Genomic DNA, 17,416 nt, shown 5'->3' on the forward strand with positions numbered 1-17,416 from the left:
AAGATCCCCTAGAAGAGGGCATGGCAACCCACTCCAGTATTCTTGCCTGGGAAATCCCATGGACAGAGGAGTCTGGCAGGTTATGGTCCGTGAGATCTCAAAGAGTTGGTTGTGACTGGAAAACACACACTCACACACACAAACCCATCCTACATTGAGAGTGAAGGAGGTATTAGCACTTCTGAGCTGATAAGGCCTCACCATGCAGTGATTGGGTTAATGACCTGATTCATCTGTGACTATCATAGAAAGACTTTCTCTTGCTAAAGAATATAAAAGTTTTCAATCATTCCATGAATCTTAATATTTTATTTACTACCCTTATTATGTAGAGAAACCCCTTACTATTTGAATCATTGTTCATTTGGTGGGGGGAGTTGATCCCTAAAAGATGATCATATCCTTTGTCTGACTGTGACTTTACAACCAGTTAACAGAGTAAGAGTACACTGAAGACATTGCAGTTCAGTTCAGTCACTCAGTCCTGTCCGACTTTTTGCAGCCCCATGAACTGCAGCACGCCAGGCCTCCCTGTCCATCACCAACTCCCGAAGTTCATCCAAACCCATGTCCATTGAGTTGGTGATGCCATCCAATGATGTCATCCTCTCTCGTAGAAGTGATCTATCCGAAGATAAATTCAGTTCAGTTCAGTCACTCAGTCGTGTCCAACTCTTGGCGACCCCATGAACTGCAGCACGCCGGGCCTCCCTGTCCATCACCAACTCCTGGAGTTTACCCAGACTCATGTCCATTGAGTTGGTGATGCCATCTAACTATCTCATCCTCTGTCATCCCCTTCTCCTCCTGCCCTCAATCTTTCCCACCATCAGGGTCTTTTCAAATGAGTCAGCTCTTTGCATCAAGTGGCCAAAATATTGGAGTTTCAGCTTCAACATCAGTCCTTCCAATGAACACCCAGGACTGATCTCCTTTAGGGTGGACTGGTTGGATCTCCTTGCAGTCCAAGGGACTCGCAAGAGTCTTCTCCAACACCACAGTTCAAAAGCATCAGTTCTTCAGTGCTCAGCTTTCTTTATAGTCCAACTCTCACATCCATACATGACCACTGGAAAAACCATAGCCTTGACTAGACAGACCTTTGTTGACAAAGTAATGTCTCTGCTTTTTAATATGCTGTCTAGGTTGATCATAACTTTCCTTCCAAGGAGTAAGTGTCTTTAAATTTCATGGCTGCAGTCATCACTGCAGTGATTTTGGAGCCCAGAAAAATAAAGTCAGCCACTGTTTCCACTGTTTCCCCATCTATTTGCCATGAAGTGATGGGACCAGATGCCATGATCTTCATTTTCTGAATGCTGAGCTTTAAGCCAACTTTTTCACTCTCCTCTTTGACTTTCATCAAGAGGCTCTTTAGTTCTTCTTCACTTTCTGCCATAAGGGTGGTGTCATCTGCATATCTGAGGTTATTGATATTTTCCCGGCAAACTTGATTCCATCTTGTGCTTCCTCCAGCCCAGCATTTCTCATGATGTACTCTGCATATAAGTTATTGCAATGCAAACCTCACTCTCCATCCTAGAACAAATACTTTTATTCTTTATAAACACACATATACAATCTGATACTCCAAACCCAATCTCCAGTTAAACCATTCCTTTCCTCAAAAAAGCATTATCAGTCTTTTCAACAAATGGTACTGGAACAACTGGATGTGTATATGCAAAATTTCCTTCACCCTTAAATCTCTTCCCTGGTGACTCAGCTGGTAAAGAATTTGCCTGCAATGTGGGAGACCTGGGTTCCATCCCTGGATTGGGAAGATCCCCTGGAGAAGAGAACAGCTACCCACTCCAGTATTCTGGCCTGGAGAGTTCCATGGCCTGTAGATTCCATGGTGTTGCAAAGAGTCAGACAAAATTGATCGACTTTCACTTTCACTAAGTCTCTAGTGCCCTGCGGAGTCCCTTGTGTGTAGTAGTACACATTAAATGTTTTCATTGAATTGGCTACATGGAAGGGCTGGAGTATGGAGATTAAATTTGGATATAATTCAGGGATCTGTGAATTCTTTAAAAGAATTGTTTAAATACTGTGTTTTCATTTTAATGATATTTCTGAATCACCTGGATACACATTATAATCAAGTTGCACTGCGCAATTTCAGTGCCCATGTTTGTGTTTGACAAACATTGATCTAAAACATTACTCAGAATGTATGTAAACTTCTGATTACAGAGGAGTGCTGGCTGTACGTGATCATTCAATCTTTGGAAAATATCATTACTTTTACCCAGCAGCACCTTCACTAGCAGAATATGGTATTTCTTAGTTACTTCCTGTTGGTAGATAGAAGAGAGTAGTTAGGAATGATTTTATCTGTACTCAGTTCTATGTCTTAGAAAAAAAAAAGTTGGGGGGGAGAGAGAGAGAGAGAGAGGCAAGAAGGAAGGAATAGAGGCCCTCCAGACCTTCCCTGGTGGCGCAGTGGTAAAGAATCCACCTTCCAGTGTAGGAGACTTGGGAGACACAGGCTCGATCCCTGGTTTAAGAAGATCCCTTGGAGTAGGAAATGGTATTCAGTATTCTTGCCTGGAAAATCCCATGGACAGAGGAGCCTGGCAGGCTACAGTCCATGGGGTCACAAAGAGTCAGACACGACTGAGCACACACACACAGACATTAATAATAGAGTTTTGAAAGGATGTTGTAAAGATTTGACCAAGGATGGGATCTTCTTTCTCACTTAATTCTTCTTGATATCACTTTTATGATATGTTTCAGTGAACTAGAAGAGTAGGTGAGCCCTTGAAATCAGCAGATCCCCCCAACTACAGAAGTTCGCTGTGTCAGTTCAGATCTGATGGTGCTCTTTCACTGTGTAAGTGTCTCTTGTTGCAGATGATCATCTCAGATCCTTTATGAGAGAAGGGAGGATCTGATAGGCCTAAATGAATCCATCAATCTAGACTTCAAAGTACCATAGCAAAACTTGATTAAAAAAAAACAAACTTCTGAATCCTAATTTGTTGAAGGAATCTTTTCATATAGATGATAATTGATACACACAAGTCAAAGACAGGTGAAAATTCTTTCAACTCTCTCTTTTCACTATGCACTTGATTTTTCACCTTCCAAAGAAACTCATTTTTTAATTGTTTGATCAAACAAATCTAGATCCTTCATTTACTCCCTTGAATGCACAGCTGTTTGCTTTAAAATAAGGTTGATTATTTCTGACTTCTTGAGAAGAATACAGAGATGCAAATAGCCAGGTGTTATCATTGTCATTGCATAAAGTAAAATCCATTAGAGCTGAACTAGGATAAACTCAACTAAAATCAACTTGAGAAAGTTTCTAAAAGTTGGTCTTGAGTTTGCTGCTGCTGCTACTGCTGCTAAGTCACTTCAATTGTGTCCGACTCTGTGCGACCCCATAGATGGCAGCCCACCAGGCTCCCCCGTCCCTGGGATTCTCCAGGCAAGAACACTGGAGTGGGTTGCCATTTCCTTCTCTAAAGCATGAAAGTAAAAAGTGAAAGGGAAGAAGCTCAGTTGTGTCTGACTCTTCATGACCCCATGGACTGCAGCCTACCAGGCTCCTCCATCCATGGGATTTTCCAGGCAAGAGTACTGGAGTGGGTTGCCATTGCCTTCTAGAGTTACACTATTACGATCATTGATCATATATCGAACTATACATTTGATCGACTGCTTCAAGTCTAGTCATCATTTCCGTTGAAGGCTCAGTCATATACTTGGTGATACAAGAATAATAGTCTTGTGAAACAAGCAAAATACAAATGGTATAGTTAATAACATTAGTGGAATTAAAAGTAAATATTTTAGCCATGAGCCTCCCACACCAGTTTTTTTTTTTTAAGATTGTCAAGACTAGGGAATGGGTCACTTAGAGCAGAAATCTGATTTTTCATGTGGTTCAAGTGTGTTACATTAAAGGATTTATCAGGTACAAAAATACAGCATTCAGTTTGAATTATAGCACAAATATCTCCCTGAGATGCTATAAGGTGTCAAGGGTCTTGCAGTTGTGTAGCACTGCCTTTCTCATCATAGAGATCTCAGAATTCAATAGGCTGATAACCCAGTTACTATCATTTAAAGCTTATGAAAGTTGTCAAGGCTTAGATGTGGTCAATTACATCCTCCAACCCCATTGAAGGCGCGCACACACACACACACACAAGCTGCTAAATGGTCATACCAGTAGAACACAGATCTTTGACCCATTGGGATCATACCAATGGTAGATTGTTTGGGGTTACCTGTAACTTGTTAACATGTATGACCTTAAATTCACGGGAATCCTAGGCTACACCTTTGTATCATCCCTGTAGATGTCAAGGCCATAAATTAGTGCCACAAATGCACTGAGTTCCATACCAATCACTCTCTCTAAGGGTAATAACAGGCATAGTTCATAAGGCACCCAGCCTTGTCTCATAATTGCCAGGTTGATCATTTTTAGTATGATTTAACCATTCCCAACATAGAGGAGCCTTTAAACTTAAATGACCATAGCCTGGTGTTAACCATGTAGATCCTCCCCATAATTGTAGGAGTTTTCCTTTTAATAGATAAGAAGTTAATTTTTTATTGAGACTTAGCTCATCACTCCGATTGAGTTTAAATGACCCTAAGAGAAAACTTGAATCTATGGCCAGCCTCAGAGCAGGTATTTTTAATTGGCCAGGTGAGAGGATGCCATCTAGAATTATTATGAATAGATAGAACAGGACTGAACACTCATCTAAAACAAATTTCCTAAGGGGTATCCAATCAGAGCCCTAAGAACAGAAATCCACCAGGGTAACCCAGAAGTAATAGGCACAGGTAATTGGCCACAACCCAACAATTGGATTGAGTTTTAAAGTTTACTTTGTTCATTTCCCTGAAGTTGTTGCTAAATGCCTAAGGAAAAGATGATGGTCTCTCCAACTTCAGTTCCATGGGTATATCTTAGTCTAAATATTGTAGTCTATGGCGAATACTTTCTGAAAATGGGGATTAGGGAGTTCAGAAATCAATACTATTTTTTGTAAAAGCCGTACAGTATGCATACTTTGAAGGAGATAGCAGGATGGTAATAAATACTTGCCCTTGTCAGGGGGCAAGTGTATGCCACCTTTTTTAACAAAAGGTGAATTAGGATCTTAGAACCTTGTGGTTCAGGTAAGTTCAAACTGAAGAAATACAAACATCTCATCTGGATAAAGAAGAGCAGAAAAAGAAGCCAAAAATATATATTAACTAACACCCTACCAGATGGGATAATTGAGATTTTGTTGCTTAATCAGAAACTAGGGAATAGCAGTGAATGTCCCACAGCCTGAGGTTTTAGTTCATAATGAAATGGGTGGTTAGTCAGTAGTTGTGAAATACACTCAGATGTAACCCCTTTACATGAGCTCCTACTGTAAATACTCACTTTTCTTTATTTAATAAGTTGGCAGATGTATAAAGATGACTCTGCTCTTTGGTAAAGCTGTATATATTGGGTTGGCCAAAAGGTTTAATCAAATTTATGGAATTGTGGACACAGCGGAGGAACGAGAGCGTGAGAGGAATTGGGAGAGTAGCATTGGCATATACACTATCGTGTAAAAGAGCTAGTGGGAAGCTTCTGTACAACACGGGGGTGTAGCCTGGCTCTCTGTGATGACCTAGAGGGATGGGATGAAGGGGAGAGGAGCGATGCTCAAGAAGGCGGGGATAAATATATATTATGACTGATTTGCGTTGTTGTACGGCAGAAACCAACACAATATGGTAAAGCAACTTTCAAAAAAAGATGTTATGGAAAAAAGCCCATATGAACTTCTTGGTCAACCCAGAATATATATACATTGATATTTTGAGTCATGCTGTATACTAGGCTATTGTCCCAATTAAAATTGTAATTAGAAGAAAGAAAAGTATCGGGCTTATTTTTTTTTTTTATGTTATAAAATTGACTTCTGAATCCTTTTAAAAACATACACTGTCTTAAGTTTCTTTGTTTTGGCAAATCTAACTTTTTTGACTTTGTGTTGATAGACATAGAACTGATGTAGAAGACCTCTACACTGTTAAATTTTCATATGTCAAATCAGAATATTTTTGGCCACAGGTAACAAATTCTCAACTGGCTTAAACAATAAGGAATAAATCATTACACATGACAAAAAGCCCTGAATTTGTTAATTCTTTGCCTCCATTACATCATTCAAGACCCCAAATCTCTTCATCTTTCTACTCTGCCAGCCTCATCTCCTAGTCCCTCATAGTTTCCATTGGCTGCAGCAACTCTGAGGTGTTATGTTCTTAAAATCATTTGTTGTTGTTTAGTCGCTAAGTCATGTCCGACTCTTTGCAACCCCATGGACTGTAGCCCACCAGGCTATACATAACCAGAGGCAAAGTATTTTCTTAGGGTCTTCCATCAGATTTTCCTTCACATCTCTTTGTTCACACTGGATCACATGCCCAGAGCAATTAAGACAAGAGGATATGTCCACCATGATTCATTTAGAGCAATAAAGACCTTAGCCTGAGTCAGATAAGTGGTGGCTGGACAGGGAGAAGATGCATATTTGAGCAAAGTTAGAGTGGTTTTACAAGGAAGAATGGGAGAATGCCAGTGAGACATACACAAGAAAATTTGACACATAGAGATCCCTTAAGCTAAAACTAAGAACCCTTTTTGTAGGATCTTTGAATTCTGTGCTGGTGTCACATGTAGCCCCAGAAGCTGTATTCTCTGTTCACGTGCATTCATTTTGTTCTGCATAGAAACCTGGTCAGGACTAACTGGTGACTGGGATCCAGTACAATCTTAAGAAACCAACTACACAGCACAATAGGAGCACGGGAGAGCGAAGACCGTCAGAGGTTAACAGAGCCTTCAGGAAATGGGGGCAGAGATGTAAATCTCCAAAGAAGACCAGGTTTGAGCAAGGTGTGACACGTCCTGGCTGAGGAAGGTCTGAGGTCTTAGGGAGGTCAGGTTGCGGAAGATATGACGGCCCAACACTTTGAGAAATGCAGAGTGGGTGCAGGAAGTGTTCCAGCTCGCCCAGCCCAGTACCTGGAAAACAAGGCAGCAGGTGGGCCCGGAGCCAGCTGACTGGATTCAGTGTGGGCTCTCATTCCGGGTCTCCACTAGCTCCTCTTAGTTCTTAGGTACGCTTGGCAGTGGGGTTGATGGAGCATGGAGTTAAATGGATGCTCATTTGGAAAGTTGTAATGAAGCTCAGGCAAGGCAGGAATTTATATAAATGGAATGTTAAAATTTGATTTTGTTAACGTAATGGTACGCCCTTACCTTTTATGGTGAGAAAGTATAAGAAGCAGCCATATAATTCCTACATTGAATATAAAACTGTTGTCTGTTCTATTCTTCAGTTTCCCCCATGTCTTCACGTGACTTTTTCCTTTAGCTCTTCTCTGGTACCTTTTCCCTGAGCCCTCACCCCTGACTCTTAACTGCTCCCCCTTCCTTATTTTTCTTCATAGCTCTTATTGCTGCTGGAAAGTTTATTTATTATTTATTGTCTTTCTCCTCCAGTAGAAGTAGGCTTCATAAAGATGGGAACTTTACTTTCATTTTCATGGTATATATTATCTCCAGTGCTGAAGTCATATTTGGAACGTTTTAGGCACTCAGTTAAGATTTGCTGAATGAATGAGTGAAATCCCTCTTGGTATTCTTCCTAAAGAAGGAAGTAGGTGTACCTTCTTTTATTGACTAATGGGAACTATGTTTTCTGTTTCCCTTTTTGCCTTAGCTGTTAGAATTGCTAAACTAAATTTGGGGTTCATTTGCAATAACCATTCTTAGCATGGAATATCAGTACTTCCTCACTATAGAGTTTTTAAAAAATATCCATTTGTTTCAGTATTATTTATTGAAAGTTGCCTCAAATCCCATAGGGAAGTAAATGAGGGTTGAAGAATAATAAATGAACTGCCTGACTGACTGAAGGGAGACAGGGAGAAGTCAAAAAAGAACACCAGGCTTTTGAGTCTGGATGAATAAGAATACTGGAGCTGTTGTTAATGGAAATTGGAACCGGATTAAAACATTACTCATAAAAGTATCTTTCTCTGTCACCATTTTGGGGACATCTCACTTCAGTGTTGTTGCTTGGTCAGTATTTTTCCTTTTCCTCAGTATGCTTTGAATACCATGAGAGGAGGGACTCTACCTGACAAATAGTACCTTTTCTTTACTACTTATTTTTTAATCCATTTTTAAATTGAAATATAACTAATTTACAGTACTGTGTTTTCCACTTATTATTTTTTTAATTGAGGTATATAGTTGCTTTACAGTTTACCTCTTATTTTTAACTTTAAATCCCTACATTAATAAATAATAACTAGTTTGTCATCTGCTCTTACCTTTTCAACCTGCAATTTCCCCTCCTTATGGATTCCAGACTTCTGTCATTTCTCAGTGACTTCCTTCCCAACAGAGACCTTCATTCCTTTAACCACAGCAGCCTCCCACTCCAGGGCTCATGAATAGATGCTTTTTCTTCCCTTCCTGCTCTCCTGAATCTCATTCCCCCGATGGCTAAGCCAGAGGTGACTCATCACCTCATAGACTTCCAACTGGAAAGGGCCAGAGAGACCGTCTCGTCTAATTGACTCATCTCCAGTTGGTCTGAGGAGGTGAAGGGATTTGCCCTAAGTCACACTGCTAGTTGGCTTCACGGAAGAAATTAGAACACAGAGGGACTCCCCCAGCAGTCCAGTGGTTAAGGCTCCATGTTTGTACTACAAGGAGGTACCTATTCGATCCCTGGTTGGGTGAACCAACATCCTGCATGCTGAGTGGTGCTGCGAAAAAATAAAAATTAAGCAAAATTAAAATGTAGAGCTCTTACCTCTAGAGGCACATCTCACTGCAGAAGAAGCAAGCTCCTTTCTGACTCCAGAAAAGGACAGTGTTATACCAAAAGTAGAGAAATATGTTTTTCTTTTAGTTGGAAGTATCTTAAATGCATTGTATCATAGTTAAGTGTAAGACTACCTACATTTGATCTTGGTTGTTTTGGACAAGTTATCTAACCTTTCTATTTCAATATATCCTTTTTCTCTTCTTTCTATGCATTTGTATACTTAATATACATATTTAAATCTGTAGATGTGGTTTGTTAATTTTGAGAGAAGTTACATGTGTGCATTTTTATGCACATACATGGAATGATACTGGTTCTATTAGTTTCTTTCACTTAATATAGTCTTAAAATATTTCTTTAGTAGTTTTTCCTCTTTCTTTTTTTGACCAAGAGGCCTGTGGAATGAAACTCAAGCCCCCTGCGGTGGAAGCACAGAGTCTTAACCACTGGATCGCCAGGACAGTCCCAGGGATACCTTTCCAATTCTGTCTTGTTCCTTTTAATGACCATGTAGTATTCCACAATATGTATAGTTACTTAACCACTTTCACGCTAATTCATTTTAATTTATATCTTCTCATTTTTCATGATTACAGCTCTACAGAGAAGCCTTTATGCAAATTGTTGTGCATAACATGTGCCTGCATTCACTAGGCCTGGTATTCAGAAATACAAATACTAGGTCTTAGTAGGCACAGAGTCCCCTCTTTCCTGTTCTGAAAACAGGGTATGACTAAGTCATCACTGGTTCAATTTCTGCATCTTATGTTGATGTTACTGGGCAGGGGGGTGAGTCTCATGCTGCATGTATTATATTAGGAACTGGGAGCATTTTAGAGAAATTACCCCTCATCTTTTTCTTACATTGTAAGGAAAGTACATTGTGTTCCTGTCTTTGAGGGAAAGCAAAAAATAAACTTTCTCTTCTTCCCCCTTCCAAGTGACTAAAATTAGTGAAATTATACTAAGCAACCTCTGCTTGACTCTATGACGGCATTAACCACACAGGACTATAATTGTTGGTACTTATCTGTTTATACCCACCCCCTAAACTTTGGGCTTTTTAAAGGGTAAAGATTATGTTTTATCAATTTTTGTATCCCTCGAACATGAGCATAATACCAGCACATAATTATATTTAGTTGAAGAAATGAGTGAATTCAAGTCAACATTGGCATTTGTTGAGTATCTAGGATGTGCAAAGATTACTAAGAACTGATAACAACAGAGATGAAGCAGTCAAAGTTCTCCCTCAAGGAATTTAAAGTCTAATGTGAGAAATAGATATAGGCTGAAAACATCTAGGAATCAAGGTGTTAGTAACAAATGTGATTTAAACCAAAGTATTGTGGGGTTTCCAAGGAGGCCTAATTAAGGCTAATAGAATATTAAGGAAGGTTTTCACAAAGGAAGTAGAATTTGAGGCATTTGAGCTGGGCCTGGAGCTTCCCTGATGGCTCAGATGGTAAAGAGTCCGCCTTACTCTTTGGGCTTCCCTGGTGGCTCAGACAGACAGTAAAGAATCTGCCCGCAATGAGGAAAACCTGGGTTCAATCCTTGGATTGGGAAGATCCCCTGGAGAAGGGAATGGCTACCCAGTCCAGTATTGTTGCCTGGAGAATTCCATGGACAGAGGAGCTTGGTGGGCTACAGTCCATGAGGTCTCAAAGAGTCGGACATGACTGAGCGACTAAGCACAGGACAGCACAGAGCTGGGCCTGATAGAGTAGGTTGTTGATTTTTCTGTGTAATTATCATTTTGGTGACTTTAAACACATGTTTCAGAAACCATTGTCACTGTTTAGATGTCATGTAACCTTCAGTTCACTTCAGTGCTCAGTCGTGTCCGACTCTGCGACCCCATGAATCGCAGCACGCCAGGCCTCCCTGACCATCACCAACTCCCAGAGTTCACTCAAACTCACATCCATCGAGTCAGTGATGCCATCCAGCCATCTCATCCTCTGTCGTCTTCTCCTCCTGCCCCCAATCCCTCCCAGCATCAGAGTCTTTTCCAATGAGTCAACTCTTCACATGAGGTGGCCAAAGTACTGGAGTTTCAGCTTCAGCATCATTCCCTCCAAAGAAATCCCAGGGCTGATCTCCTTCAGAATGGACTGGTTGGATCTCCTTGCAGTCCAAGGGACTCTCAAGAGTCTTCTCTAACATCACAGTTCAAAAGCATCAATTCTTCAATGCTCAGCTTTCTTCACAGTCCAACTCTCACATCCATACATGACCACTGAAAAAACCATAGCCTTGACTAGACGGACTTCTGTTGGCAAAGTGATGTCTCTGCTTTTGAATATGCTATCTATGTTGGTCATAACTTTCCTTCCAAGGAGTAAGTGTCTTTTAATTTCATGGCTGCAGTCACCATCTGCAGTGATTTTGGAGCTACAAATAAGCTGGAAGTGAAGTGTTAAACTTGGGTTCTGGGACTAGGGCCTCAAAGCCAAGATCAAGCCAAAACAGCTTTAGTTCTCAGCATGTCCATGGAGGAAGAAGTTGTTTCTGTTTTGTTTTTAAAGTCAATTTAGAGTGCTTTAGCATTCTATTTCTCCTCTCTTTAAAAATGAAACACAAATTTTTCTTTCTTTGTTTTGGCTGCATGGCATGTGGGATCTTAGTTCCTGAATAGGGATCGAACTCACACCTCCTGCATTGGAACCGCAGAGTCTCAACCACTGGACCACCAGGGAAGTCCCCCCCGAACTTTTCTTGACTCTATTTCCTTGACCAGCTATCACCCCATTTTTTTTATCTGCTTTGCAGAAAAACTCCTTAAATGATCTACTTTTTTCTCTTTTTCTATCTTAAACCCACTTCAGTCATGTGCTCACCCCTACCAGTCCATCAGAACGGTTCTTGTCAAGGTCAACAGTGAGCTCATTGTTGCTCAGTCTCATCGTCAGTTTTTAGTCTTCTTTTACCTTACTTAGCAGCAGTTATTGCAGACCATTCTTTACTCTCTGATAGACTTTCTTCTCTTAATTTCTAGGATACCATGCTAATTTTCCTCCTACATGGCTGGTTATTTCTTTTCAGTCTCCTTTGCTGGTTCTTCTCTTCCCAGACTCATCCCAGACTTAAGGTCGAAGGAAGCATACAGATTTGGTCCTTGGTCTACTTGCCTTCCTTACCTAAACTCACTTCCTTGATTATATATCTAGTTTCAAGGTTTTAAGTATCATCTACATTCCCTTGACTCAAAAATGCGTATCTTCAACCTAGACTTCTCTTTTCTGAACACTTTGTATATCTTCTACTTGCTCAACATATTAAAACTGAATTCTGACTTTTTCTTCTGCCCCAAACTTGATTTCCTTGGAGCCTTTCCCATCTTAGTTGGTAGTAACTTCATCCTACCACGCAAAAGCAAAAATCCTAGGAGTCATCGTTGGAGTCATCTGAAAGTCATGTTGGTACAGTCTTTAGAAAATATGTAGAATCTTTCTCACCCCCTCTACTCAAGTTACCATTCTCTGTCAAGCAGCTTCCTGATTTGTACCCTGTTTCCACAAGACATACATACTCACATACACTAGGGTGTGTTCTTAGCACTGCAGCCAGAGTGATCTTTTTGCTTAAAATCCTCCAAAGGCCTCATTTTACTCTGAAAAAGTCCAAGTCCTTACAGAGGTCTATAAAGCCTTGCAAGATCTGCACCACCACCCGCCTTGTCATCTCCCCTCTAGCCTCCTCTTGGGCTTTCTCTTTTTTAAAAAAATTATTTAATTTATTTATTTGGCTGGTTGCAGCGTGCGGAATCTAGTTTCCTAACCAGGTCCCGTGCATTAGGAGTGCACAGTCTTAGCCAGGATTTCCAGGGAAGTCCCATCTTGGGCCTTCTTGATGCTCCTCCACAGGGTTTTTACCCTGGCTGTTCCCTCTTCCTGATGTGCTTCTCCCCACCATATCCACATGGGGACAGCCTCACCTTCTAGCCTTTGACTAAATGTCTCAACCATCTCAATGAAGAAGTCTGGGACTTCCCTGGTGGTCCAGTAGTTAAGACTTTGAGCTTCTGCCACAGGAGGCATAGGTTCAATCCTTGCTTGGGGAACTAAGATCCTGTATGCCAAAAAATAATAATAATAAAATAAAAACAAATCTGCCACCATCCTCATTCCTTCTGATATATTTACCCTGCTTTTCTCCTGCTGCCCCTCATGGCATTTATTACCTTCTAACCTACTGTATAGTTTACTGCAATGGAAGCTCCAAGAGGGCAAGGCTCTTTGTTTCTTTTGTTCATAGGTGTATCCCAAGTATTAGCAACTGTGCTTAGCCCATAGTAGGTCTCTCAATAAATAAGTTGTCGAGCTTTCCTTGACAAGGATCCAAAATGCCTTGATTGTCTTTCACTCACTTTGCTTGAGTAGGTAGGGTGATAGTGTAGGAAAAGTACTAGGCTGATGACCAGGGTCTAGCCTAGGACCAAACTTGCTATTTGTGTGACTGTGAGAGTTGTATTGAATTTGTGAAAGTTTACTAAGCTATATACTTATGATATATATATTTTTATTTCATATATATATATAAATTGCTTTTTCACAAAATAATTCATCATGCATGTTTTCCCTAACATTATTCTTCCAGATATGATTTTTTAATGGTTATACAAGTAATTTGAAAAGCATAAAACACCATACACTGTTCAATGGTGACATATTATTCCTTCTTTAAGAAGTTGAAAGTTTGTTTTAAAAGACTGTGATTTCTTCTCTTTTGCTACAGGGGACATGGTCTCAAAGTACCGAGAACCTTTAATCCACACCTTCCTCAGAGGAGCAAGAGATCCGGATAGTGCTCACAGAGCCAGCAGCCTGTCCAACCTTGGAGAGCTGTGCCAGAGGCTGGACTTCATGCTGGGCTCCGTGGTTCATGAGGTATTGCAGATTGATTCCTTTCTCTATAGCTTGTTTTTACTTGGACCTATAATGTAGCTTGGCCCTGGGAGTTAGGAGACCTGTGTTCTTTTTCTAGATCTAGAAAGTCATTTAACCACCCTCAGCCTTGATAGTCTCATATGTATGTTGAAAGTTGTATTAGTAAGAATTTTTTAATTGCAAGTGACAGGAAGTCATCTTAACCTCCTTTAAGCCATAAAAGGTGATATACTGTAAAGATTCCAAGGAAACAGAACAGAAGAAACTTTGAGGAAGGCCAAACAGAACTTTGCCCTAGATCTCTGGGCCATCTATGAGTGTCATCTCTGTTCACAGAAACGTCTCAGGCAAATACATATTCTAATTGGCCCCCACTGATTGGAGATATCCTGTGTTCAGGGAGACAGGGTCTTACTAGAAGAGACTAATTAAGTTCCATGTTTTGTTCACCACATTATACCCAGTGCCTAGTACCTAGTAGGTAAAGGATAAATGAGCAGCAAAAAAAAATAGCCATACAGATATCAGCACTGGATGCTCGCTTCCCCAGTGTTTGGAGTTTAAAAGACTGGTGTTAGAGTTTCAGATTTGGTGAAAGGTATATCACACTGTTGTCTTCTATGAATATCTTTCTTTAGCCTCTTAAATTTTATCTTTGCCTTTGTGTTTACTTAGTCATCAGTATATTAACATGTATCTTGAACACCTACTATGTATTAGACATTCTGCTATTTGAGGATGATGGGCAAAAAGAAGACTAGTTAATATGTGACCAGGAGTCTTTTTACTACTAATGGGCTTCACCATCTTAAATCTTTTATGGAAGAAGATGGCTTATAAATTATAAATATGTAAATAGAATACAGTTTATATTACCTTTTTATTTATAAGAGACTAGATTTTTCATACGGAGCACATTACAAGAACAAAAACTTAGAAAATTTGTAATACTGGCTTCTTTCACATTACTCAGTGTCCTAGGACTGACCATGTTGAACATCAAATCTTAAGAAGTACCTACTGAGAAGGAATTTTCTTCAGTGTCTGGTTATGTCTTATCAACAGGTGGCAAAACACACTCGTGGATGTTTACATACAGTTGAATTTATGGTATTTCCTGATTCCTCAGCTTATATGCTTTGTTGAATTGATTGTAAAGGCTCCTCTTATTGTTAAATTCCAACATAGGATTTTTAGGAAGTTATACATCAGTTGTTTCCTTTAACCCAAGAGGCATAGCCCTATGCCCAACTTTCTGTATTTGTTTGTTTGTTTGTTTGAAATCTAATTATTTATGTTTATTTTTTGGCTCTGCTGGGTCTTTGTTGCTGCATGCGGACTCTTCTCTAGTTGTCCTGAGCAGGGACTACTCTCTAGTGGCGGTGTGCGGGCTTGTTGCAGTGGCTTTGCTTGTGGAGCATGGCCTCCAGGTGCACAGGTTTCAGTAGTTGTGGCTCACGGGCTTAGTTGCCACACAGGACATGGGATCTTCCCAGACCAGGGATCGAACTGACGTCCCCTGCATTGCCAGGTGGATTCTTAATTACTGGATCACCAGGTAACCCCCTTTGTATTTAAGATTTTAATAACTTAAAAACAATGATTTTTACCAACTTAAAATCTTTCAGTGTGCTAATACACATGAACCACTGGGCATTTGATTTTTACTTTTTTTAGATGGCACTTTGCACTCTCTTACTGTTTAGTCTATTAACTTGCAACAGTTAAGGACTTTGCAGGCCTGTTTTGTTATATTAGCTAAAGATTTCAGCCTGTTATAAATATTCTGGGTCCAGTATTGAAATGGCTCCCATTTTTTTCCCTCCGTTTATTTGATCTGATCATGTGACTCAACCCAAACTGAACCATAAACCATGAACTGAAAAAAACTCCTGGACCATGATCTGAACCAAACCCAAATACTATTATTCCTAATAACAGAGATAGAGTTCACATACTGTACATAATTCACCTACTTAAAGAGTACAACTCAATGGTTTTTAGTATCTTCAGAGTTGAGGGAGCATCCCCCAATTTTGTTGAACATAGCCATGAGCTGAATAGGTACTTCCCTGTAGTTCACACAGTAAAGAATCTGCCTGCAAAGCAGGAGAACCAGGTTTGATCGCTGGGTAGGGAAGATCTTCTGGAGCGGGGCATGGCAACCCACTCCGTGGGGAATGGAGTATTTCCATTTTTGCTTGGAGAATCCCATGAACAGAGGAGCCCACAGGAGCCTGGTGGGCTACAGTCCATGGAGTTGCAAAGAGTTAGACACAACTGAATGACTAACAATACAATATATGACCTGAAGAAAAATGTCATCCAGATCTCCAAGTGAATCAGTTCAGATTTGACCATATCCCATACATTTTCTAAAACCAATGAACTCAAACTATGCTTGACATCATGATCTTCTCTGAACCCAGAAACTGAGACCATTCATCTTTCCTTTCTTCTCTTAAGGAAACTGTAACATGCTGATAGCATATGATTTCCTGTTGAAAGTGTTAGAGAAATTTCTTGGTTTGGTTAATTAGAAAGATTGTGCCAAAGCAGGTTTTGCGACATTTAAGAAGTGTCAAAAAAAAAAAAAGAAGTGTCATCTCTCTGGAGACCCACCTGACCTGTTGGAAGAGAACCAAATTTCCAAGCATACTTGGGGATGGGAATGAATGAGGCCCACTCTACCACCCACTTACCTGTGTGTTCACTTGGTCAGATGACTTAGATTCTGAACTTGGTTTCCTGACCTAGAAAATGGGATTAAAATATCTATAACGCAGGATTGTTACAAGGATCTAGGATAATATATATGCCTAGATACAGTATACAGTGATTCATTCAACAATTGCTATTGAGAGCCAAACAGCATATATGCTAAACAGCATTATGGATATGTATCATTCTTCGAAATAGACATTGACTCCCATCATCTTGGATGGGATGTTCTAGTGAGAGGAGACAGACAATAAATAATATACTTGTTAAAATATATAGTATGTTATGGACTTCCCTGGTGGTCCAGTGGTTAAGAATTCCCCTTTCAATGCAGGGGACACACTTTCAATCCCTGATCGGAGAACTAAGACCCCATGTGCTGCGGGTCTTAGCTGAGCCAGCGTGCCACAACGAAGAGCCCATGCACTGCAGCTAAGACCCGACACAGCCTACGTAAATAAATGAGAGAGATTAAATTCATTGCCAAGGTCATGCCAGGCTGGGATTTGAATGCAGGCAGTTGGTTCCTGAACCTGTGCTCTTAACGACTCCTCTGTATTGTCTCTCGATGAATGTTTTCATTTTGTTTATAAGATTGCTTTTGTGCCCTTGAAAAAGAAGGAGAGTTGCCATATGAGAAAAGCTCCTGACAGGAAGGGTCATGCAGTTTTGTTTTAACAGCACTTGCTTTTGGCAATGAAACTTCAGAAGACAATGTATTCCCTCTGATTTGAAAAACCAGGTGTTTCCATCCCACATAATTCCTGTCTCTTCTTTTTAGATGCTCTTTCTTATGTAGTACCCCACGCTTGCTGTGTCATCAGTGCCAAACCAGCTGCCTTCGTGGACTGCAAGTTTGAACATGATTGGACACCTGACAGTCTTAGTATTTCAGCTACTGAGTCCTCCTGTAGTCAGGCTACTCTTGTTCATTCA

The 17,416-nt window shown here is 40.3% G+C and overlaps 1 protein-coding gene across 2 annotated transcripts in view; it reads left to right on the forward strand.

The window, feature by feature from the left end:
• Positions 1-17,416, forward strand: part of TANGO6 (transport and golgi organization 6 homolog) — a 184,462-nt gene that overhangs the window by 132,260 nt on the left and 34,786 nt on the right. For both annotated transcript variants that reach the window (XM_019978905.2, XM_019978906.2), the window contains exon 16: positions 13,608-13,759. In XM_019978905.2, the coding sequence (XP_019834464.2) occupies positions 13,608-13,759 (152 nt within the window). The remainder of the gene's footprint in view (positions 1-13,607; positions 13,760-17,416) is intronic.

This window comes from Bos indicus, chromosome 18 (genome assembly GCF_029378745.1).
Source record: "Bos indicus isolate NIAB-ARS_2022 breed Sahiwal x Tharparkar chromosome 18, NIAB-ARS_B.indTharparkar_mat_pri_1.0, whole genome shotgun sequence".
NCBI classification, from domain to species: domain Eukaryota; kingdom Metazoa; phylum Chordata; class Mammalia; order Artiodactyla; family Bovidae; genus Bos; species Bos indicus.